General features: G+C 35.7%; 3 protein-coding genes and 1 long non-coding RNA gene across 7 annotated transcripts in view; 1 reads left to right on the top strand and 3 right to left on the bottom strand.

Moving 5' to 3' along the window:
• fsd1l (fibronectin type III and SPRY domain containing 1-like) overlaps positions 1–3,902 on the bottom strand; it is a 38,873-nt gene extending 34,971 nt beyond the window's left edge. For all 4 annotated transcript variants that reach the window (XM_016229249.1, XM_016229251.1, XM_016229252.1 and 1 more), the window contains exon 1: positions 3,812–3,902. In XM_016229249.1, coding sequence (XP_016084735.1) covers positions 3,812–3,826 — 15 coding nt within the window. In that variant the 5' untranslated portion in view covers positions 3,827–3,902. The remainder of the gene's footprint in view (positions 1–3,811) is intronic.
• A 6,451-nt stretch (positions 3,903–10,353) lies between these two features.
• Positions 10,354–17,462, top strand: rilpl2 (Rab interacting lysosomal protein-like 2). Its single transcript, XM_016229246.1, has 4 exons — positions 10,354–10,765; positions 11,938–12,086; positions 13,332–13,451; positions 16,327–17,462. Exons 1-4 carry the CDS (start codon positions 10,469–10,471, stop codon positions 16,346–16,348), a joined length of 588 nt encoding a protein of 195 aa, XP_016084732.1. The 5' UTR covers positions 10,354–10,468; the 3' UTR covers positions 16,349–17,462.
• Positions 17,463–17,987: 525 nt separating this feature from the next.
• Positions 17,988–22,948, bottom strand: kmt5ab (lysine methyltransferase 5Ab). The gene is made up of 8 exons (XM_016229248.1): positions 22,831–22,948; positions 22,650–22,744; positions 22,356–22,488; positions 22,109–22,268; positions 21,839–21,929; positions 20,942–21,001; positions 20,107–20,297; positions 17,988–18,539 (listed from the first exon to the last, which is right to left on the bottom strand). The coding sequence occupies exons 1-8, from the start codon at positions 22,838–22,840 to the stop codon at positions 18,329–18,331; spliced, it is 951 nt and encodes a 316-aa protein (XP_016084734.1). The 5' UTR covers positions 22,841–22,948; the 3' UTR covers positions 17,988–18,328.
• A 1,028-nt stretch (positions 22,949–23,976) lies between these two features.
• LOC107548536 (uncharacterized) lies at positions 23,977–24,479 on the bottom strand. The gene is made up of 3 exons (XR_001604473.1): positions 24,366–24,479; positions 24,185–24,279; positions 23,977–24,023 (listed from the first exon to the last, which is right to left on the bottom strand). It is a non-coding gene; the product is annotated as an uncharacterized lncRNA (long non-coding RNA).
• Positions 24,480–24,799: the final 320 nt, after the last annotated feature.

Genomic DNA, 24,799 nt, shown 5'->3' with positions numbered 1-24,799 from the left:
GCAACAGCAATTATACGCATGCGCAAAAGCATACGCATATCATATGCATTTGGAACATGAGGGTGAATAAATAATGACACAATTGTCATGTAATTTAGGGAAGAATGTTAAACAAAAATGTAACTGGTACTTTTAAAGTTGTTGTTGCTTCTGCTGTATATAATTGTACCCTACTAACACTGAATTATTGATACTACATCCACAAGTTTCTGTACAAAATTCCTAGTGCTTGCAAGAGAGGTTGGTCGAAGAAACCCAATATGCATGAATTACAGAGAGGAGTAAATGCTTATCAGATCAGACGCTATGAGAGAGAAGAAAGCCATGATTAAGCAAGCTGAGGGATTAGTTCAGCAGAGAGGACAATCACTCTCAATGAACTCATGATTTATTTCTTAAATATAAAATACCTATATGCTATACTAAACATATTATCAGTATAGATATGTTTACAATAAAATATTTAAAAAGACATACTCAAATGCACACAATACAATGTACAAACGAAAAACAATAAATGCGCGTGTGCGTTCACAAATTTCAAAATATTTTCAGATGTGTGAATCTGCATTTGCAAACTTTCACATATTTCTCCGACATTGTTTTGCTGAGGTAGCCAGTTGTTTAGTTTAATGAAATTATGAATGTTGGAGATCACACTGTTATGCAAAAAGCCAGGACAGCATGAAAAGGTAGCACAAGCAAAATATGAAATGTAGGCTACTTCATACGCTAGGCTATGCCACAATATAACTCTATTATGATGTCCTGCGCAGCTAGTACATTATAATAGAGGTAACGCACAACTATTTCTTCCCAATATAAAACGCAAAAAGATAAACATTCACAGAGGTTAATAAAAAAACCTCTTCACAGAGATGACAATTTTTCAAGCAGTGTACAGACACATACACAAAGTCAACAATAGGGTCGAGACTGAATGACGTAGAGCATACTATTTTGGTCAGACGGTCCCTAATTCCCTCAAATCCACACCACACTCTATAGTCCGTGTCCGGGAGAGAGTGCTAGTTAAGGATAAAGGCTTCTGGGCCTAATCCAGACTTCAGAGAGACTGCTCTCAGATTCAGACTCCAATCACATAGACAAATCAAATACACAACCTTTACATTCGTTGGGTTTGTCCCAGCTTGCATTTCCTAAAACACAAGTAATTAACTCTGTTGTTGTCATTATCACAGCTAGGAATGCACAAGATGAATCTGAACTTATTCTAAAAGCGTACCATTAGTGCTCATCAACAAACCATTATAGGTGAAATCAACACAAAATCACAAAATTGTGTTTCTCAAATTTAGGGATTTAAATTTAATTTATTGTTATATGAAGAACAGTATCTATAGAATTTTTCATTATGCCTTCATCCTACACTTTTGCTACTCTTCAGATGCTTTTATTGTTCTGCCTTCGTGTCAGACCCAAACTTTTGATCTTCAACTATGGAAATCAATCGTAAAAATATTTGTTTACACTTTATTTGAAGATGTCCTTGTTACAGTTTAATTATAGAATGAAGTACAGAGCAATATTAACTAACAACATGATAAACTTCTCAACATGACTTGCATTTAATACTCCTGAGGAGAGCAAGTCTGTTACTTACCATATTGTTTAGGATTACAGTTTGGTTTAGGGTTAGTTGCATGTAATTATGCATAAACTACTGTTAGTTCTATAGTAAGTACACGTAACATGTAATAAAAATAAAGTGTTACCAAATACCCACAATTACATGTTTACAGTCGCAATGAAAGAGAAGTTGTGACAGATCTTGTAGTGAGGAACATGCTTGAGATGAAATATGAGACAATGAGACATGTGATGTGTGAAGAAGAACAAAGAAATAACCAAATAAACATCATGTGAGCAGGCCCTTTAAAGGAATATTGGCACTGGTGTTTGTCTCGATCTGTTGAGGATGTTTGCCATTCAGATGAGTTTTAAAATGGTTTTAAACTGTCTGTTACATTCAGCTTGCAGCTTGCAACACAAAACTATTGACAGCCAAATGCAAATGGAAACATGAGAGGGCATAGCTGACCTAGTTCAGACATATAAGTCAGATTTGGTTCTAACTATCTGTAATTCGCTCTTTGACTACCCCAGATCCACAACCTGAAGTGCAGAAGTAGAAACCAACAAACAATAAGATCCACCATTGTAATAGATTCACATGCTTACACTTTATCACTAAGGAGTTTATGGAGGCCAGTAAACCTGATCTAACTTTCAGGGGCTGCAATCTGATCCCCTCGCGTTTCCTCTGACTGCTGGACTCCAGATGAGATGGATTTTGAGTTGCAGGTGAATAGAATGGCCACCCGTTGAAAAGTCCAATGTTACACCCTGCATCGCCTTTGAAATCTGACTCCTTTGAAGACCCACAACGGTATGACCCACTTCCTGACAATACAGTCAGATTGCACTCAGATTGTGTGCTATCCCCTTCCTCGATTAGCCCAGACACAGCAAAAATGCACATGTGTGTATTTCCAGGGTTATTTATATACAATACTCTCCCAATTGATTCAATAATAAAAGCATGACCACAACGAAGCTGCATAATAATTACTGCATTATAATTAGTCATTACACACCATATTAAACTTCTCAACATGACTTGCATTTAATACTGCCAAGGAGAGTAGGAACATTCACTAATATACAGAGACGCAACACACCTATGCAAACACTCAAGACAAAGATGACTTTGACTGCCTCCTCAAAGGTCTATCACAGCTATCATAACATAATGTGGAAGAATTGCATAGTAAGCAGGAATTAAATGTTATGTGTGTGTTTAGAGATCGGTTTCTGTTCATGTGCACGCGGTTATTATTTATTCCTGCCTGATGTCCCTTCTCCTCTCTTTATCTACTTTTACTAAGTAAACATGGGAGCGCAGGTGCTCTGCAATTACAAAAACCTATGGCATACTTACTACACTTATTTAACCTGTATTTTCAGTAATGCTGGTTAAATGTTAATATTTAGTCATTTTACTCTCTCATTATATACTCTCTCTCATTTGTTTGTATGTATGTATGTGTGTATATATATATATATATATGTATGTATGTATATATATATATAATATGTGTGTGTGTGTGTGTGTATATATATATATATATACCTTGCTACGTGTACTGTGTTAGGCTAACCGAGACTTGTCATTTGCACTTATATATTGTTGCTCTTTTGTTAGTTTTGACTGCTTTTATTGTCCTCATTTGTAAGTCGCTTTGGATAAAAACCTCTGCTAAATGACTAAATAAAATAAATAAATAAATATAATTTGTATCGTTCATCAACATAATAACACATTTTACAGATTGGGGCACAACGTTGAGCTACTGTAATTTATGTATAGCACAGAATATAGCCTATTCGTGTTATGTAACAAGGGCTCAGTCCAATGTAACGTAACACGGGACATTAAGGTAACATTTTTACAGCCGGCAACACAAAACACATGGGTGCCAGATTCGGTTTAATATAAATCCTCTTCATGAATATAGCTGCCTACAGCTACAGGTCAAACACTATTTTTAAAACGCCAATGTCAATTCATAAAGGCCTCAAGACCAGTTGACACCTACATTGAATATAGCATTCGTTTAACGTTTCATTGGTATGAATGTAAAGCAGTCTATTTACAGAGCCGGACGATTATTAACGGTGCTGCGTATAAAAGCGACATGATAAGAGTAATATGATTCCATCACAATGGGCCGCTGAGACATTTCAGCTTTTCGACACTATATAATTAGTTTAACTGTTTGCCACTTACTTTCTGAGAGTCCATTACGAGGATCGCAGAGGAACTGACTTCAGCTCATGAACTGTTGAGAATGTCGCCAGCAATGAAGGCGCTCGATGATTCCCTCTGGAACGAGGAGGATACTGAGCATGCGCAGTGTGTCTCTCTCACAGAGGACTACGCATTACGTCACCAAAGTGTGTGGACTCGTCTCGGAGGAGGACTGCACCGGTTGAGTGACTACAAGGCGCCTGGTCGGGTTACACACCAAGGGACCTATTCTCCTCTGGCTGCAGTGGCGTAACTTTGCTTTGAAAAGTGGTGGGGACACCGCGCAACTCGTTTTGCTAGTTTTTTATTTAATAACCTAATTTACTTGGGGACTGGGTTTAGAGTTGAACAAACTTAATTTTTGCTTTTCAAGAATTTTGAACGCATGTAGATCATTGACAGGGGGAGCTGGGCAATTCAGGGCTCCAGACTCATTCTTCCCACTGGTTGCTCTTTTGCTATTAACTTTCTCAGTTGGCTGCACCAGCACTGTTTTTTTTTGCTACAACATGCTGTTAATCAATGCACACTGATGAACTTTTATCGTAGTTTATAGTTATATGGAAACGAAAGTAGTTAACATTCAACCCGTTCTTTTTCATCAGTAGTATTATTTGTGATTAGAATTTTGTGAATGGGAGTTCCTCTTTTGACATGTTATAAGCCGTGCTTCGGATGCTTTCACTTTCGATTTCACGAGCTTGTCAGGTTTTACAATAAAATATCATTGTCTGTTTTGCTTACATCTATACACCTTTCACGTTTTAAGACTAAAATAAAAAAAAAGATGGATTCATTATTTTTAATTAAAATGCACAACAACAATAAAACAGTATTCAATGACAAACTAGCTTACAAAACGTTATTAACAAAAACGAATAAGATGAGGCATGGCCTACACGCTGTATTAGGCTATATGATGACTAATAAATTACAGAATGTTTAGCAAACACTGAGGAATCCCCCCAAAAAAGAGAGCCTCCATAGCATAAGGTATGGAAGCCCGTTTCTATGGAAGCCCGTTTCCGCCACTGAATTAAAAGAAGAAAAAAAAAAGGTAATTGCGACTTTTTATCTCACAATTCGGACTTTTTTTCACAAAATTGTGAGATATAAAGTCAGAATTGCCAGATATTAAGTCACAATTGCGAGATAAAAACTCGCAATTCTGACTTTTTTCTCGCAATTGAGAGTTTTTATCTCGCAATTGAGAGTTTTTTTTTATGTTCTCGCAATTCTGACTTTTTTCTCACAATTCTGACTTTTTTCAGGCAATTGCGAATTTATATCTCGCAATTCTGACTTATGTTCTCGCAATTCTGACTTTTTTCTCGCAATTGCGAGTTTATATCCTCGCAATTCTGACTTTTTTCTCGCAATTCTGACTTTTTTCTCGCAATTCTGACTTTTTTCTCGCTATTGCAAGTTTATATCTCGCAATTCTGACTTATGTTCTCGCAATTCTGACTTTTTTCTCGCAATTGAGAGTTTATATCTCGCAATTCTGACTTATGTTCTCACAATTGCGAGTTTAGCCTATATCTCACAATTCTAACTTTTTTTCTCGCAATTGCGAGTTTATATCTCGCAATTCTGACTTATGTTCTCGCAATTCTGACTTTTTTCTCGCAATTGAGAGTTTATATCTCGCAATTCTGACTTTTTTTCTCGCAAATTGCGAGTTTATATCTCACAATTCTAACTTTTTTCTCGCAATTCTGACTTTTTTTTCTCGCAATTCGGACTATTTTTCTCACTCGCAACTGCGAGTTTATAAGTCCAATTTTGAGGGGGGGGGGTTTAATACATACCTTCCGCAATATATTTTTCAATTACTTTCAAAAAGTGGTAGGGACAATATCGACCCTGGCAAAAAGTGGTGGGGATATGTCCCACCCGTCCCACCCGCAAATTACGCCTATGTCTGGCTGTACACATAAAACATAATGTCAGTAATCATGTAGGCCTACCTATGTTAAAATATTGATTGAACTGTATGATTAACCCTCTGGGCCTCTTCGGTCAAAAATTCGAAAAAAATGTATATTTTGAAATTTTTTAAATCGTAGCTTTATTGGAATGAGATGACACTTGGTGACTTTTGTTGCATTAGCTATGTGAACACACAAAAAAATCATGGACATGATTCGGATATGTTAAAGGGTCAACAAAAAAAAAGTCACACTTGGCTCCTTCCCAGTCGAAAATGACCGACATAGGAAATAAATGGGAAATACAATACAAAAAAATACAACTCAGAGAATCTTTTGGTGGTGCAAACTACAAATCACCCACGTTGCAGAAAAAAAGTGCACAGCAATCAAGGGGTGACACTCTAAAATATAAAGAGTGCAAAATAGACACCCACGCGCGCACACACACACACACACACACACACACACACATACAATGTTTGATTGTAATCATAAGGCAAAACCTGATATTTATCTAACCAAAAATATTTAAACCTTGACAAAAAGTAGTCTTTTAGAATGTGTAAATATATATCTAAAAGCAAAAACTAATAAAATTAAGAAAGTATGTCTAAAAAAACAACATTGGGAATCCAATTATTGGAAAATAATAATTTCTTAAATAAAAATATATTAATTCTTGTGGGGAAGAATAGCTAATTAAAATTGTATAAATATTGCATAATATCTTAGAATCCCCTAAATAATAATCAAAAAATATTATTTAACAAAAATTTATTAAATTGGTTTTCCTGAAGAAAAAAAGGAAGTTACATTTCAAGGCATCAGTCACTTTTGACAGTGAAGGAGCCAAGTGTGACTCCCAAACGAAGAGGACCAGCGGGTTAAAGGGATAGTTCTCCCAAAAATGAAAATTCTGTAGCCTAATCATTTGGGCTACTCAACCACAAGCTGTTCCAAACCTGTATGAGTTTCTTTTCTTTGTTGAGCACAAAAGAAGATATTTTGAAGAATGTTAGTAGGCTAACCAAACAGATGAAAGTAGCCATGGAAGTCAATGGCTTATTTTATAGCTTATTTATCGCATCAGGATATCCACCTTTAGCTACTGAACTACAATGTCTAAGTCTGAAGGTCATGGAAACTTTTTAAAGTCTTGCCTTGAGCATCACTGAATGTCATGAGTTAAAATGTCACATCTCAACAGGCACTGTTAGGAGTGAAATGTGTGAAGATGTTGGATTTGCCAAAAAATTACCAGCAGCTACCAAATGGTCAAGCTTTTTATTTAAAAAAACAACAACCAGAGTTATCCAACAATAAACAAAAAATAAAGATTAAGCTATACTGTCAACACAATAGCATGTTTAAACAGCCAATATGGTGACTAAATCTACACAGCACATAATTAACTTGAATCAATACATAAAAACACAGCAGTCTGGAACAGAGTAAAAAAACAGCACACACTTCAGTGAAGATCAGTGAGCATTCATCCACCCTTCTTCTCCTTGAAGACCAGTCGAGGAGTCCCGATAGAGCAGTGATGAGACCTGAAACCAGAGAAAATGAACATCTACTGCCACACAGTGGATTTACACACACTAGACACACCAAGAAGAAACTTACGAACCATATAATCTTGTCCATTCAGGTATTATTTTGTGTTTTAGCATATATGCAAACATCTGTGAAAAATCTTATTCAGTACTCAATTAAATGTATTTTATAATTTATTATTAAAAAAACTAAAAGAAACTTGGCACAACTGTATAATTTATAGAATGGTGCTTTTAAATGTGTTTACATTAATTTTGTAGTCATTCAGTTTCAACCGAATTGTAAAATTACAGAATATAGTTGATTGAATATTTTACCCTTTTCAGAAATATTAATAAAAGTGATACCAGATGTATTTTATATTTATATTCTGCATAAATAAATAGGCTACGTTTGTGCTTTTTTTTTTTTTTTTTTACTTTGTGCAATTAAAACCAAATCGGCAAGCGTATTTATTTCGTCATTTAACACACTGGATATTATCATGCTAAAAATCATCTCTAGATATGTTATGATTTAGCAGTAAATGCACACTATAAGGGAGAATATTCTTTCATCTCCCCTATATATACGTGTAGGGTAAGATGGGGAAGAATCTCCCATTAAAAACAATGTCCGTGAACTGTAGGCATAATACAAACCCCTTAACTGTCACCGTCCCACCTGTGGGACGCTTGGCACTCTTTTTTTGTTTTCCTTTTTCTCTATCAAATCTTTTAGTAATCATCATAACTCATATATAATTTGAAAGCTTAGAAGCCCAAGATTCATCCTGCGAAAACCATTTTGAAATTGGACATTGCGTTACCATGGAAATGGTACTTTAAAATCTTTTGGCGGTCTCCTCCCCTTTAGTGGGCGGTGTCAAGTGTCATATTACAAAAATGCATTACCCTCTTTTACAATCAAAACTTTTTATAATCTTGACAAAAAACATATAATTGGAAAGGTCTGAGTCTCAGGATTCCATATTCTGAGATAGAAGTAATATTGACAGAGAAATCTAGACATTTGTGACAGAAAAATGCATTAAAAAAAGTTTGGAAAGGCACCCGTTGGCTGTTTGTGGTATAACGCCCTAAATAAAATCTCACAGGAACCTCAATTTTTTTCATATCAACTTCAAATTTGGAACATGACTTATTTAGACATAAGGCTTTAATTTTCTACCAATTTTAGAGTAAAACCTGTTATGTAAAATATGTATTATATATAAAATAAAATGTATATAGTGCATTTTCTTTACAGTACATTTAAACTACCATAACTTTTTGATACTTTAATTTTTAATTATAGATAATCTGTTGAGTTTCTTCTTTAAAAAGAGACCAAAATTATGTCTGTATTCCAAAGTGTTCATAAATTACAACAATTTAAGTTTGGATACTGCAACTGCATGCCTATTTTAAAAAATGGGGGGTGACAGTTAAGGGGTTAAGTTTAGCATGTAGACCAGGGATCCTCAAATCTGGCCCACGAGATCCACTTTCCTGCAGAGTTTAGCTCTAACCCTAATCAAACACACCTGAGCATGCTAATCAATGTCTTCAGGATCATTAGAAAATCACAGGTATGTGAGTTTAATCAGGGTTGGAGCTAAACTCTGCAGCGCATTGGCCCTCCAGGGCAAGATTTGAGGAACCCTGATGTAGAGGATAGTTATGCAGTGTTGGGGAAAGTTACTTTTAAAAGTAATGCATTACAATATTTCGTTACGCCATAAAAAAGTAACTAATTACGCTACTTAGTTACTTTTTATGGAAAGTAATGCGTTACGTTACTTTTGCGTTACTTTTTAAATCTGGACAGGGCTTGCTTGTTTGTTTTTAAAATAAAAAAGCATATTTTTGGCAAATATAAAAGCCTTTTCACACCAAAAGTGAAATGAATAAGCCTCAGGCTGAAGGGAAAGTAAATGTACGTCCGTACAGTAGAATGCAGAAGAAGACATTTCAACATACTTCAGCAATAAAAAAAGACACACAAATGTTTGTCAAGAGTCATTTTTGCTTAGTACGGTTGAACCGGATCATCGAAGGTCAGAAGCAAATACATTGATTAATAGAATGGGATTAAATACATAAAGGATATTTGTGTTGTTTAACATTTAATTATTGCAGGTTTGCGTCATATTCTGTTGCATTATTTTTATTCATTTTGAGGAATACTGAATCTGTGTTTTTTGTTTTTTTTGTGTGAGTGAGATGAATTAACGCATATTCATATTTATTTTTGAACTACAGTAACATCTTCTGATTCCTCTCAACATGGGGACAGGAGAGCTGTCAGTCAATAAATTAGAAAAAAAAGTAACTTGCGTTACTTATTTGAAAAAGTAACTCAGAGATATTCTCTTGTAAATTAAAAAGTAATGCGTTACTTTACTAGTTACTTGAAAAAAGTAATCTGATTACGTAACTCGCGTTACTTGCAATGCGTTACCCGCAACACTGGTTATGCATCACCCAGCACACACACACACACAATACATTATGGGAATTAAATGGAAACAATATAAAACTTAGTTGTAATGGCACAAAAAAAGAAAAATATGAAAGGGGGTCATCTTGCCACACTACTGGGGCAAAAAGTCCCAAGTACATAACATTTTATCTCAAATTAATCGTAATAATTTTGTTTTCTAGGGGGGAAAAAATGCAGTTAACTAAACTGGTAAAATTGTGCATTTTGGCAATGTAATTTGAATTAATCTGAAATGGAATGTTTCCAATATGAATTCCAATAGACCTATAAAATGATGATAATGATATTGGGATTTATTTGTTGCCACTTGTCACATTTGGTCTGTTTGGGTATTTAAACTATGAGACAAGTTGATACATTTTTAACAAAATGAAATGTTCATACTGAACTAGGCACATTTTTTCCCTCGGGATTTTAATGGAGATATTTACGGAATAAACTTGGAGTTCTCAGGCAGGCTTACCTACTGAGCGACTCAGCCACTGGCTGCTTTACACGTCACTCAAACGCTCAAGATTACAGTAAAGTACAGGATCCAGTTTGGAAGAGGAAGTTGTCGGATCATTTGTGATTGCACTGGGACGGTGAAGTGGAAATCGCCATATCTTTTAAGTAAAGATTACTTAAACAGTGATTACACAGTTCGTCTTGGATCAGAATGGAAGGACGGCACGAAAGTTCACCCATGCAGGCTTTCGATAAGGACGTTTTGGAAATGACTGTTGAAGATGTTTATGACATTTCTTACGTGATCGGCAGAGATTTATTGAAAGTCAACACAGGTAGCCGGGAATTCTCGGATTTACAGTTCAAAATCGTCCGTGTGCTGGAGATGTTTGAGACCATGGTGAATAAGTATAACCTGTCGCTGGAGCAGCTGAGGATGGAGCTGGATAATATGAAGCGAGAAATGGAAAGAGTTGTAGCAGAAGGTTCAAGTGGTAATGTTAACAATGTGAGTGGGTTCATGTGGAGTTCAGTGTATGTGCATCATTCTTGATGCTCCGACTGCTGTTCACAGGGTTCCTTTTAAAGGAATATTTCCGGTTCAATACAAGTTAAAGGGATAGTTCACCCAAAAATGAAAATTTGATGTTTATCTGCTTACCCCCAGGGCATCCAAGATGTAGGAGACTTTGTTTCTTCAGTAGAACACATTTGATGATTTTTAACTTTAACCGTTGCAGTTATCAGTCTTATAATGCATGGCAATGGTAACAAAATCTATGAGAGTAAAAAAAACATGCACAGACAAATCCAAATTAAACCCTGCGGCTCGTGACGACACATTGATGTCCTAAAACACGAAACGATCGGTTTGTGCCAGAAACCGAACAGTATTTATATAATTTTTTACCTCTAATACACCACTATGTCCAACTGTCTTTGAGCGCGCACGGCATCCGGGGCGTGAGGTGTGTACGTGCTCTTGTGTAGTTTACGTTTTATTTCTTCATCAGAACAGGTTTGGAGAAATGTAGCATTGCATCATTTGCTCACCAATGGATCCTCTGCAATGAATGGGTGCCTTCAAAACAGCTGATAAAAACATTACAATAATCCACACCACTCCAGTGCACCAATTAACATTATTTTGGGGTTAACAATTCCTTTAAAAACACAAATGTGAAACTTAAGCAGCACTTGCATCAGTTGTTCTGTTAAAACGTTTGTATTACTGGAACTGTAAAGCTGGTTAAATCATTATTTTTACAGTCGTTTTAGGGTTTATTGTTGTGGTTCTACTATTGAAATGGAGTATTTCAAGGTTTAAGGATTGGATCGGTTTACTTCCAGATTTTAGCTGGGAGGAATGAGTGGTAAAATGCCATCAACATATTCTTTAGAATTTTGTATATTGCTTATGAGCGGAACTCAAAGTGGGAACCCCAAAAAGTCATCTATAGAGTTAAAGTTGGCATGAAATCAAAATTAACCTTATTTATTTTTTTAATGCATGTTAATGGTCTTAATCTTGTAGCTATGTAACAAGTAAGACTTAATATTTGACATTTAAAAACTTTACAACAAATTTTTCTTGATTAGAAGGCCAGAGTCTATTTCTAGTTTGTGCAAACATTTATTTATACTTCGGGCAATATATAATATTTTATTCTTTTAAAGCAGGCTGTTGGTCCAAACAAACTAGTTGTGGACTTAAAAGACCCAAACCGACCACGATTCACCATGCAGGAGTTAAAGGAGGTTCTGCAAGAGAGAAACAAACTTAAAGCCCAGCTGTTGGTGGCCCAAGAGGAACTACAACTCTACAAGAGGTAAAAAAAAAAAACAGTTTCAGTGCTGTTAACTCACCTTATGTCTCTTTTAGTTACTATAGATTAGTAAACTGCTGTGTTTGAGTTATTCCATGATACAGTGTGTTCTGTTCTAAATTGGTGCAAAAAACAGGACAATTTTTGACTTGTGTGCTGGTTTGTCCTAATCTCAACAGCAAATAAAACAATTCTGAGAGAAATGACATCATGCAATAATTCATTTGATATGTGTGGTGGTCTCAGTCAAATTTAGCATCTACTGTGCTTGCAGTGGAGTCCTGGGCTCCGAACAGAAGATGGTGGAAGTAAACCTGGAGACCCTTCTGAAACTTAAGCAGCACTTGCATCAGTTGTTCTGTTAAAACGTTTGTATTACTGGAACTGTAAAGCTGGTTAAATCATTATTTTTACAGTCGTTTTAGGGTTTATTGTTGTGGTTCTACTATTGAAATGGAGTATTTCAAGGTTTAAGGATTGGATCGGTTTACTTCCAGATTTTAGCTGGGAGGAATGAGTGGTAAAATGCCATCAACATATTCTTTAGAATTTTGTATATTGCTTATGAGCGGAACTCAAAGTGGGAACCCCAAAAAGTCATCTATAGAGTTAAAGTTGGCATGAAATCAAAATTAACCTTATTTATTTTTTTAATGCATGTTAATGGTCTTAATCTTGTAGCTATGTAACAAGTAAGACTTAATATTTGACATTTAAAAACTTTACAACAAATTTTTCTTGATTAGAAGGCCAGAGTCTATTTCTAGTTTGTGCAAACATTTATTTATACTTCGGGCAATATATAATATTTTATTCTTTTAAAGCAGGCTGTTGGTCCAAACAAACTAGTTGTGGACTTAAAAGACCCAAACCGACCACGATTCACCATGCAGGAGTTAAAGGAGGTTCTGCAAGAGAGAAACAAACTTAAAGCCCAGCTGTTGGTGGCCCAAGAGGAACTACAACTCTACAAGAGGTAAAAAAAAAAAAACAGTTTCAGTGCTGTTAACTCACCTTATGTCTCTTTTAGTTACTATAGATTAGTAAACTGCTGTGTTTGAGTTATTCCATGATACAGTGTGTTCTGTTCTAAATTGGTGCAAAAAACAGGACAATTTTTGACTTGTGTGCTGGTTTGTCCTAATCTCAACAGCAAATAAAACAATTCTGAGAGAAATGACATCATGCAATAATTCATTTGATATGTGTGGTGGTCTCAGTCAAATTTAGCATCTACTGTGCTTGCAGTGGAGTCCTGGGCTCCGAACAGAAGATGGTGGAAGTAAACCTGGAGACCCTTCCTCAGTCAGAACCTGCACCCTCCACCATTATAGAGGAGCACAAAGAGAAGAGCACCATTCAGAAACTGTGAGTGCTTTTAAATAGTTTTGTCTTTGTCAGAGCTTTGTGCAATTTCAGGGGTGTATTTCAGAAAGTGAGAGTCTGCTAACCACAGAAAAGGTAAATTCAGAGTTTTCGGTTCCAATATAAAACAAAACTGTCAGTAAGTTACCATAGTGTGAACCTAACTTGTTCGGGAGCAGGTTTCCTTCAGTAAACCCAGTTTCATTTGGTCTCCTCCCCCTTTTTAAAGCGTAAGCGATGTTTAAATACCTCATTCATTTATTCATTCATGCAGCAAAAATGCTTTTATTGCTGAGATTTTTTGCCTTATTTCAAGTAGCCTATAAATATCTAAAAATTCTTAAATCAAGATGCATTTTATATATAAAAAGATATATATATAATACGATATTTAGTCTTGTTTCCTGGAGGAAACAAGTAAAATGATCTGCCAGTGGGGTAAGAAAAATTATCTTAATGCAAATGCAAGCAAGATAATTTTTTCTCACTGCACCACTTTCATTTTCATCATGCATTTCAAATGTGACACAAAATGGCATGTCTTTTAACATGGGATCCTGTAGATGAGGAGGCTGCATTCATTTGCGGGGAGTTACATTTAGGCCTACATCAGGATTTTATTTTATTTTGCCATATCCACATGCAAAGTTTATTAGAGCGGTAACACTTTTAAATGACGTTCACTTGATAACATCTTGCTGCGACCTCTGGAAGTAACCTAATAATTAGAATTTCCTTTTAGGTTTTCCAGTGTGGTTGGATGCATTGATTACACGCATATTCTCACCATCGCACCTTCCAAAAATGAAACTGATTACTGTATTGAATGGAAGGATGCCAGATGGAAGGGTAGTGCTAGATATATGCTGTAACCACCACCACAGCTGTTATATAAACACAAATTATTCACATTTAATTCGGTCATCTTTATTTCCTACAAATACAAAGCAACACTTATACTTTTCCCTGTTGGATTTTAATATTGGTATTGTGGCCATCTCCTCTTCATCTGTCAGTGGTGCTGGTGCAGGTTATCCACCCATTTTACGAGTCTCTGCCTTCTTGCTGTTGGCTGAATAGAGGTCAAATGTTTATTTCATAACCCTAATTAAGAAATGTATGTTGGATTGGAGAACATTTAATTGTGAAAAGAGCATTAGACCATGTGGAAAAAGCCACCGCACATTGAAATAGACACTGAATGATATTTATTGAATATGTCAAATGTTTGTAAAGTCATGTAGCCTACACCCATGAACCTTTTACACTTGAAGCTTTACCTGCTTGAATTTTTATGTTTAATTTTTTTTTCTGCTGCCACGTTTTTTTTCCTTTTTTGCCCATGGGATACCACGAAAATGAAGATTAGTTCAATAACTTACCGTTCTGCCAGTTTTCACCTCTGATATTATAAGTGATTAAGAATTACATATTGCATAGTAAATGCCAACCCCTCAGAGGACCTCAGATGATGCCAACCCTGAAACAACATACAGAACTAACACATTTTGCTATAAGTTTGATTGCATCATGTAATAATTGCTGTTAATAGTGTTCATCATCTGTTTTATTACGTCTTTAATTGATTTTTCCATACATTTCTGCCATATTTACATTGACTGACAGTCACCACTGATAAACTACCACTAAATATTGTAGAAACTTAATTTGCTGTAAAGTTGCTTTGCAATGATTTGTATCGTGAAAAGCGCTGTACAAATAAACTTGAATAGTATGCGGAAGTCTTTCTGTCGGTGCTGCCATGGTGAATCATAATTTCGGAGCTCTATTGATCATGGCTTTTCAAAGTCGTGGTGCATGCGCTAAACTCAAATTCAGAATGGATTGAACTAACTCTGTTCAGCTGTTCAGAAACCGAAAACTCAAGAGCTTCCCATCTCAGGGTAAGTCAACTCAGAGTTCAAGTTTGAACTCTGAGTTTGTTGAACCTCCTTTCTGGAATACACCCCAGATCAGTCATTTTGATATTCAAAGCATTATACTTATACGTTTATTCATCCGAAAAGTAGGAGTTGGCTGATATACTGTTTTAATCTTAAATAAATTACTTTTTAGTTCAAATATTTAGTTACAACATTTAGAAATTACATATTCAAGACTCTTTTTGACACAATTACTTTTTGGGGGGACAAATGGATCAGTCTGATTTAATGGAATATGTCAGTGGAAATACATATGCCAGTATTGCAAGGCAGGTGTGTGTACCTGTAAGCCTGTTGTGTCTTGTAGAATTTCTGTACCTTTTTTTCATTTATTGACGACTCATGTGAGTGGCGTTTCCAGTAGCTGGAAGGTGCAGCAGGTCTGGAGTCCTGCCCAGTGGAGTTTACCCCTCTACCTTGAGTTATACATTTGTCAAAATCATACAAAATATATTGTTTCAAAGCAGCTTTACAGAGGTCTATGTTTCAGTGTCAATAGATTCACAAATAATGTGCTTTAATGTCTTTGAGTGTCCAGTTAGCAAGCCAGAAATGGATGTAGAAAGGAAAAACTCCTGAAGATATTTAGGTATTGAAGAGAAAATCTTTGTTTGTTAGTTTGAGATAATCATTCTATTGTTGTATCTGTTCTGTTATATTAATGTCTTCCAACTTTGGCACTTTTGATAATATGTTTAATATTGATAATATGTATAATAAGTGTATGTTTATGACATTTCTTTTGTGATTGGCAAAGATTTCTTAAAGTCCACACAGGTGCTCGGTATGTCCACAACTGCATTAAGCCATGTTTAGAGCTTTTCTGCTCTAAAGAAGAATGCTGTATTAGATCTTATATAGGTCTTTGTAACATTGACCATATTTTATGATTCTGTGTGTCGATGTTGCTGACAAACGGTCTCTCTCTTTTTCAGGTTCTCATTTCGGCAAAAATAGTTACCAGGATTTAGCACAAACTAAAACACATTTGAGACAAGCAACACTTCCAACAGGGTGAGGAGAGATGGGAAGAAGTGATCTTTTTAATACTTCCAATTTCTGTCTGGAAATCCTTCGCCTTGCTCCTATTTTTAATTGTGTACATTTTTAACTCCGTGATTGTGACCGTTCTCACTTTGTTCATCATTGAGTGTGAATTCAAACATGAATGACAAGATATCAAAGTATCAAATGTCCCTCTAAATACCTCCCTTAGCTAATATACATTTGCAGACTATTTGAAACACACTAGATTTTCATTAACATTGTTCCACAGTATCTTTTACTGTAATATGACATTACTAGAATCAATTTTATATCAAGTCATTTTATGAATAGCACAATGACACATTTAAGGACTATTTTGGTAACAGTACTAAACCTAATTAAATGAGCTTAAACACACTGATTTGGTGTTTATATTCCATATGAGGCTCTAAGGCCTTATTTGTGAGCTTACTGAATTAGAAAACATCTTCAGACTGTACCTGTTGAAGGTGTTGACAAGCTTTTAGATACAAAAACTATCCATATGATTATGCACTTTCTAGTCTTCATTTTAATAAACTAAGGATCACTAGGAATTGTAATGTTAAAATTTAGGTACTTCAACTAAAACACAAAAAGGCTGCTGTATAAGGTCATGTGTAGTGCACTAAATCTCATTAAGGTATGTGAAGTGGTAAATTGTGGGCCATATGAATGTAAAAATTCACTTTTATTGGCTTGCAGTATTTATTGTAATTAAGTAATAGCCTGGACAAATGTTTTTGACAGCAGAGTCGAGTTTTTTCTGCAATACTAAGGTATTTAAAAATGCTGTTCTCAGTACATGGGCCCTGTTGTTTGTACATAGATTACTGGAGTTAACGTGTAGTTGCATAACATAAGATTGAATTATTTAAACTATATTTGGCCATCTTAAATTGATTTCCCTAGTTTTTATTTTCCAATCAATCAAACTTCTGATCATGTGTGTCTGTTGCTGTTCTTTCCCTTATTTGTGTGTATTGGATGTTTCCTATGTCCTATATTTCCAGTATCCTTTATAAATGTTTTTTTTTATGTGTTATTAATGTGTTTGAAATGTAATAAATAGCTTTTGTCACAAAGTTTTTTGTGCATGTTTTTTTTTTTTGTATAATGGCTCTCTGAATTATATTTTAACAACCAGTAATATAAATTAATTCAATTGTGTTTACAGGACCCAGTTTTCTAAGTGTTTTGGTCCTATTTCATGGTGGTGCCTGATGGGATTCTTGCAGCAAGATGCAGTATAAAAAAAATAAGCAAGTGTATCACTTAAGCCTTAGATTCTTCTGATTGGAATTACGGTCATCGTCATGTTTTTATAGTATAACATTTGATATGTTATGCTTTGAAGATTTATTTCAATCATAAATGTATTTGTGATTAAAAGAAACTGTCTAAAAACAATCATGCAAAGTTTTGTGCAGCTGAAATGTTTTTGCACAACATTTTAAAACATTAATAAAGCATAAGGTTTATATTCTGTGATTCTGTAATGTTGTAAATCCTTATAAAATTTTAAGACAAAGGATTCAAAACCAACAATTTCTTAATGTGGTATAATTGCTTTGAGATTAAACGTAATTTTGCATATACAAATGTACAGTAACTACACACATTTGAATATTCTCATATATTTAAAATCAGAGGCTGGTATTCTTATACATGTCTTATTAAAATTAAGTCCCCCCCCCCCCAAAAAAAAAAAAAAAAAAAAAAGCAACTAAGATGTAGAAATCATTTAAAAAACAATTTTACAGTTGCTGTGGTTCTTTCAAAACCTCACACAATTCATTTTATGATACCATTTGTTACAGTGAACGGTTTGGCAACTCCAAACATCAATGTATGTCTATGTTATTCCACTAATTTAAATGCTATTGGAACAAGACAACTAAACAGAGTGAATTAATGCTTAAGCCAAGGATGAGCAGCGATGGCTTCTTTACTGCGGTCACCGTAATCATAAAGCAGCTCCTCATCTACTTTGATGTCTCTGGAAGTGAGGAAGATGAGGTGAGGTGTGCCATTTATCCCATGCATTTTGGTCCGAAGGTTGCCATTCTTACTGTGGTTGATCAGTCGGCCCAGACGGTCAGTTTCTTTGGTAGCATCCACACTTAAAACAAACAAACATTAGATTTATTAACATGTCTCTCCGTTGACGAACAGTTTTCTGTCAATTCTAAGTTCATACAGATAGCAATGTTTACCTCAAATCTTGCATTAAAGCATATCAATAGTCAAAGTAAGATTAAAGGGGTCATATGATGTTGCTAAAAAAAAAGAACATTGTGTGTTTGGTGTAATGAAATGTTTATTTGGTTTAAGGTTAAAAAAAAAAAACATTTTCCATATACTGTACATTACTGTTTCTCCTCTATGCCCCGCCTTTCTGAAACGCTTAGATTTTTTACAAAGCTCATCTTTCTGAAAAGCGAGGTGTGCTCTGATTGGCCAGCTATCCAGTGTGTTGTGATTGGCCGAATACCTCAAGCATGTGACGGAAATGTTACGCCCCTTACCATACTACGATGCAGTGTCCCGGCCAGAGTGACGAGACAAAAACCATTCAAACCCCATTATAAACGAGGCATTTGTTGCATCCAGTCAGGACATAATTGCAGATTATAATGACTTGTACGGTCTTTTTACGCATTGCATCGCGCCGCGTAAACATAAACCCATGTCTGCATTTGTGATCAGAGAAATGAAAAACAAGCGCTACTCTACACTGCTCAAAACTCGCGTTAGAATCTTCAGTGGCAAATTCTTTAAATATGAAAAATGTACTTACAGTCTGTGAGTCAGAACAGTCGGCATTGTAGGCTACTCTTCAAGGATCAGGAAACAGTCCTCCATAAAATGCGCTACACACATCTGAATATTTGGGTTAAACTGTTCTGGAACAGTGTTGTAAATACAACTTAACCACTGATTTCTAGTCGTGTCCTCTTTTGGAAAGCCAAACAAAGTAGTTTCGCTTTCACAATGAAACACACGGCGGCTTGAGTGAGCGGCGGCGGCCTGGAGTGAGCAGAGGCCGGGGGCTAGAGTGAGGAACGGCCGGAGGGCTAGAGTGAGCGGAGGCCGGTGGGCTTGAGAATGGCGTGGCCGGAGGATTCGACGAAGGTGTGACGACCCCGGGCTGGACTCCGCTTCGTCCACGGTGAAAACCGATCCGGCGATCCACAGCGCGAAGTTGATGTATTTCCTCAGCGACCAGCACAGATCAGCTCTAGGCATGACGAAGCGGTTCTTAATCTTAATCTTTTGGAAGGCCAAACAAAGTAGTTTCGTTTTCACAACGAAACACACAGCGCCTTCACGACATGGCGGCAGCAACAATACTACAGCGAGAATAAAAGTTATGCCTTCTTTCTTTGCGTGAACATTTGGGTGGCGTAATGCAAATCTTCCCACATCGTGACATAGACATGTGGGGGCGTGTTAGAACGAGCCATTTTAGGTAGGTGTGGTTGACTCTGAACTTTTATAAAGAATATTTCTTTGGATTTGAGACTTTAGTCTTTGCAACTTTACAGATCTTCTTTATGCACCAAGAGCTTGTAACACTCCAAAGAGAAAGGAAATTGAAATCGCATCATATGACCCCTTTAAAAAAAAAAAAAACTTCTCACCAGAAGATTGTTTTATGAAAAGTAAAAACACACCAAAATACTCACCAGTAGGTTTTGTCATGGTAGCGGAAATAGTACATGTAGCAGCCAGTGGTTGGGTCTTGAGCATATTGAGACTCTCTTGCTTTAGCATCAGCAATCTCTAACAATTCCCCATGGTACTCTACTACAAACTGGTCTTTCTGAAATGTTCGGTCTGCAAAAACACCTCTTCCTCTTCCATCAATACTTTTCACCTGATTTTGAAAATGGAAGATGCTTAAACCCAAGCAATGAAAAGTTGTAAAGTTAAAATGTAGACCGATTGCTTAAAAAGCTTACCTTGAGCCCCTCTTCAACATTGTTTTTGATGAGATCATCAAGGTGCTGCCGCTTTTCACACTGTTTTAACACAACATGTCCACATTTAGCTCTGGATTTAATAGAATAAATGTTTGCCAGAATGATAAAGTAAACAAATGTTGAAAATTGATTTATCAATGGTAAATTGGTTTTAAAATAATGGGTCTTAAGAGCTAAAAATGCACAGCAAAATTAAAATGGTAGCATCTCTTTTCTTCTGTATTGTGATGTACATCAATGCATAACGGAAGAAAATGCAGAATGGGACTTGGTTCAATGCATCGTTATTGAGATGTAGGTGTGGCCATCAAAGTTTGCAGGGGTGGAGTTTATGTAAGGGTACATTTACGCAACAACTATTGTACTAAAAACCGAAGTTTTTCCCTTTGCATTTTTGAGACGTTTCGCATACAGAAAACAACTTTGTCAAAATGATCCCTACAGATTGAAACTAATATGCTGAAAATGGAAGATGCTTAAACCCAAGCAATGAAAAGTTGTAAAGTTAAAATGTAGACCGATTGCTTAAAAAGCTTACCTTGAGCCCCTCTTCAACATTGTTTTTGATGAGATCATCAAGGTGCTGCCGCTTTTCACACTGTTTTAACACAACATGTCCACATTTAGCTCTGGATTTAATAGAATAAATGTTTGCCAGAATGATAAAGTAAACAAATGTTGAAAATTGATTTATCAATGGTAAATTGGTTTTAAAATAATGGGTCTTAAGAGCTAAAAATGCACAGCAAAATTAAAATGGTAGCATCTCTTTTCTTCTGTATTGTGATGTACATCAATGCATAACGGAAGAAAATGCAGAATGGGACTTGGTTCAATGCATCGTTATTGAGATGTAGGTGTGGCCATCAAAGTTTGCAGGGGTGGAGTTTATGTAAGGGTACATTTACGCGACAACTATTGTACTAAAAACCGAAGTTTTTCCCTTTGCATTTTTGAGACGTTTCGCATACAGAAAACAACTTTGTCAAAATGATCCCCATTCACACGGATCCCTACAGATTGAAACTAATATGCTTGACATGTCACCGTTATCACAAATTCAATTTTTAGTAGTTTACACCGAGACGAAAACAAAAACTTGCACTTTGAAACCAGTTTTCAAAAGTCTGCATTTTCAGGCCCCCAAAATGCAGTTGACGTGTAAATGAATAGCCAAAACGCATAGGTTTTTTCAATTTTGTAGAAAATTGTTTTGAATAAAAGCCCCGTGAATGATTGATGAAGTCTTGCTTGTCACCAGAAGGAAGTCTGGCATTTTTCCCCAGAAGATCCAAGTATGAAAATTACGAGGTACATTTTTTAAAGAAAAATACATGAATGAATCATTCACAAAAAGCTCTATAACATGCATTTAGCCAACTTCAAGAATAAACAACATAATAAAAAAAAACCGATTCTGGAAGAGTTTACCAACCTTCAACTCAGCTTTGCCTTTCCTGCAACTTCGCCTAACAGGAAAATAATCTGTGACCTTTCGATTGGGTTCAGACTCTTTGTTTTTCGATCTAAAATAAGATAAACACACAATGCAAGAAGATTTTACTTCTCAGTGAAATAGATGCACAAACTTTTTTCCACTTATAAAACACACACACACACACACACACACACACAGAGTAACTAAATCAAATAATAAATGACTGAAACGGTCAACTATTTATTAGATATTTAAAACTAGACATACTTCCTGTCTTTTGACTTTTCACCATTTATCCTGTGCACAGATTGTGTTTGCTTTCTTGTCCCAGACCCTTCACGAGGCACAGTCTGCTCATTAGGTCCACAAATAAGGCTCTGTTTGTCAGGGTCCCCTTTTTTAGGTGCATTCGGCTCTGCGTCTTTGACTAACCAAAAAAAGAAGAAAGTAGTAAGTAAAACCAACTCTAAACAAAGACAAATGAGTGTATCGTTATTACGATTTAAATAAAAACCTTCACTCTGTTCGCTGGTTTTGGGTAAACGGTCCGTTGCTGTATTGTCGTCTAAAATAAGGTTAAGTGGGTTATTCCGGAGCGGCTTGTTTAGATTCAGAAAACTATGTATTGTTGGCTGCCCTTGGCATGTCTGAAAGACAAATAGAAACATTCAAATCAAATGAATTTATTGATGAGAAAATGCATTCTTAACGCGTTTAAGGCGAGTAACGTTAGTAACCGTTACACAACATCGCTCAGTAACACTCATGCACAGTTCGGACTGAACGAATACAAACGCATGTCTCCTACCGTGGTTTTCCCGTCTCTGTTCTCTTTAGCCTCTTCTACTTTCTCGTTTATACTGCCGTCCACAGGTCTTCGTTTGGCAGAAGTGGACTTTTTGCCTAACGAGGAAGTTACATGAACAATGTTTATTTCTCCAAATGATGTTACGAGTTCGCTAAACGAATGATTGTCTCTTTTTTTTTACCTTTTCCCATCTTTGTACTGGATTTCTCACAACAAACGAAATGGCTTATAAACACTACAGCAATACAAATAACTCTGTCAGGCTGCCTGGGTTTTAAATATCATTCGCAGCGTTCATTGGTCAAGCCCTTGAAGAGTAGGATTGTGATTGGTTTACAGAACACGGAAGCAGTAAACTACTTGCGTCTTGCTAACTGACGTACTTCCGACATGAAATATTCGCTGTTTTCCAGTTATGTAGTAAAATAGTATTTATAAATTATGTAAACAAAGTTTAACTTTTTTTATTTATTTTTTTACTCCTTTCAATGTATGAATTACAAATAATATTGTAACAGTATTACTATTAATTTTATTTTTTTAAATAATCCAAAACAAACCCCAAGTTTTGTACAGATACAGTCAAAGAAAAAGTGCACAATGCTCTTAATTTAAAAATGATTAATGTACATACATATTGCAACATCTGTTTAACGGGGTGAATTCTGCAAATAATTTTCTTAATGCTATTTTTCGGTCTATAATTCTTATGATTTCAACTAATGCTGAAATCAAAATTTGAAAGTATATTGTATAACCATTAAGTATATTCCATATTCATTCCATATTTAATTATCGACTACAGTCACATAATTTGATGGACACTAATGTATATTTTCTGAATATTCTTAAGTAGGCTACAATTGTCACTAACAAAATGACATTTTTAAAATGGTTGTCAAAATATGCAGTGCTGTGAAAATGTTTTTGCCCCCTTCCTGTTTATTTAATTTTTTGCATGTTTGTTACACTTATATGATTCAGATCAAACACATTTTAATATTACACAAAGATAACCCAAGTAAATACAAAATGCAGTTTTTAAATAATGATTTTATTTATTAAGGGGAAAATGCGGTCCAAACCTGCCTGGCCCTATGTGAAAAAGTAATTGCCCCCTAAATCTAATAACTGGTTGTCCCACCCTTGGCGGCAAAACCTGCGATCAAGCGTTTGCGATAACTGGCAATGAGTATCTCACGTCGCTGTGGAGGAATTTTGGCCCACTCTTCTTTGCAGAATTGTTTTAATTCAGCCACATTGGAGGGTTTTTGAGCATGAATGGACCGTTTAAAGGGATCATATGATGCTTTTTTAAAATCATTATTTGTTTAGATTCAGAAAACTATGTATTGTTGGCTGCCCTTGGCATGTCTGAAAGACAAATAGAAACATTCAAATCAAATGAATTTATTGATGAGAAAATGCATTCTTAACGCGTTTAAGGCGAGTAACGTTAGTAACCGTTACACAACATCGCTCAGTAACACTCATGCACAGTTCGGACTGAACGAATACAAACGCATGTCTCCTACCGTGGTTTTCCCGTCTCTGTTCTCTTTAGCCTCTTCTACTTTCTCGTTTATACTGCCGTCCACAGGTCTTCGTTTGGCAGAAGTGGACTTTTTGCCTAACGAGGAAGTTACATGAACAATGTTTATTTCTCCAAATGATGTTACGAGTTCGCTAAACGAATGATTGTCTCTTTTTTTTTACCTTTTCCCATCTTTGTACTGGATTTCTCACAACAAACGAAATGGCTTATAAACACTACAGCAATACAAATAACTCTGTCAGGCTGCCTGGGTTTTAAATATCATTCGCAGCGTTCATTGGTCAAGCCCTTGAAGAGTAGGATTGTGATTGGTTTACAGAACACGGAAGCAGTAAACTACTTGCGTCTTGCTAACTGACGTACTTCCGACATGAAATATTCGCTGTTTTCCAGTTATGTAGTAAAATAGTATTTATAAATTATGTAAACAAAGTTTAACTTTTTTTATTTATTTTTTTACTCCTTTCAATGTATGAATTACAAATAATATTGTAACAGTATTACTATTAATTTTATTTTTTTAAATAATCCAAAACAAACCCCAAGTTTTGTACAGATACAGTCAAAGAAAAAGTGCACAATGCTCTTAATTTAA

The sequence above is a fragment of the Sinocyclocheilus grahami genome, unplaced genomic scaffold (genome assembly GCF_001515645.1).
Source record: "Sinocyclocheilus grahami isolate Dianchi unplaced genomic scaffold, SAMN03320097.WGS_v1.1 scaffold349.1, whole genome shotgun sequence".
Lineage (NCBI taxonomy): Eukaryota > Metazoa > Chordata > Actinopteri > Cypriniformes > Cyprinidae > Sinocyclocheilus > Sinocyclocheilus grahami.
Note: the sequence above shows the minus strand (reverse complement) of the source record. Positions and strands in the feature narration are given on the sequence as shown.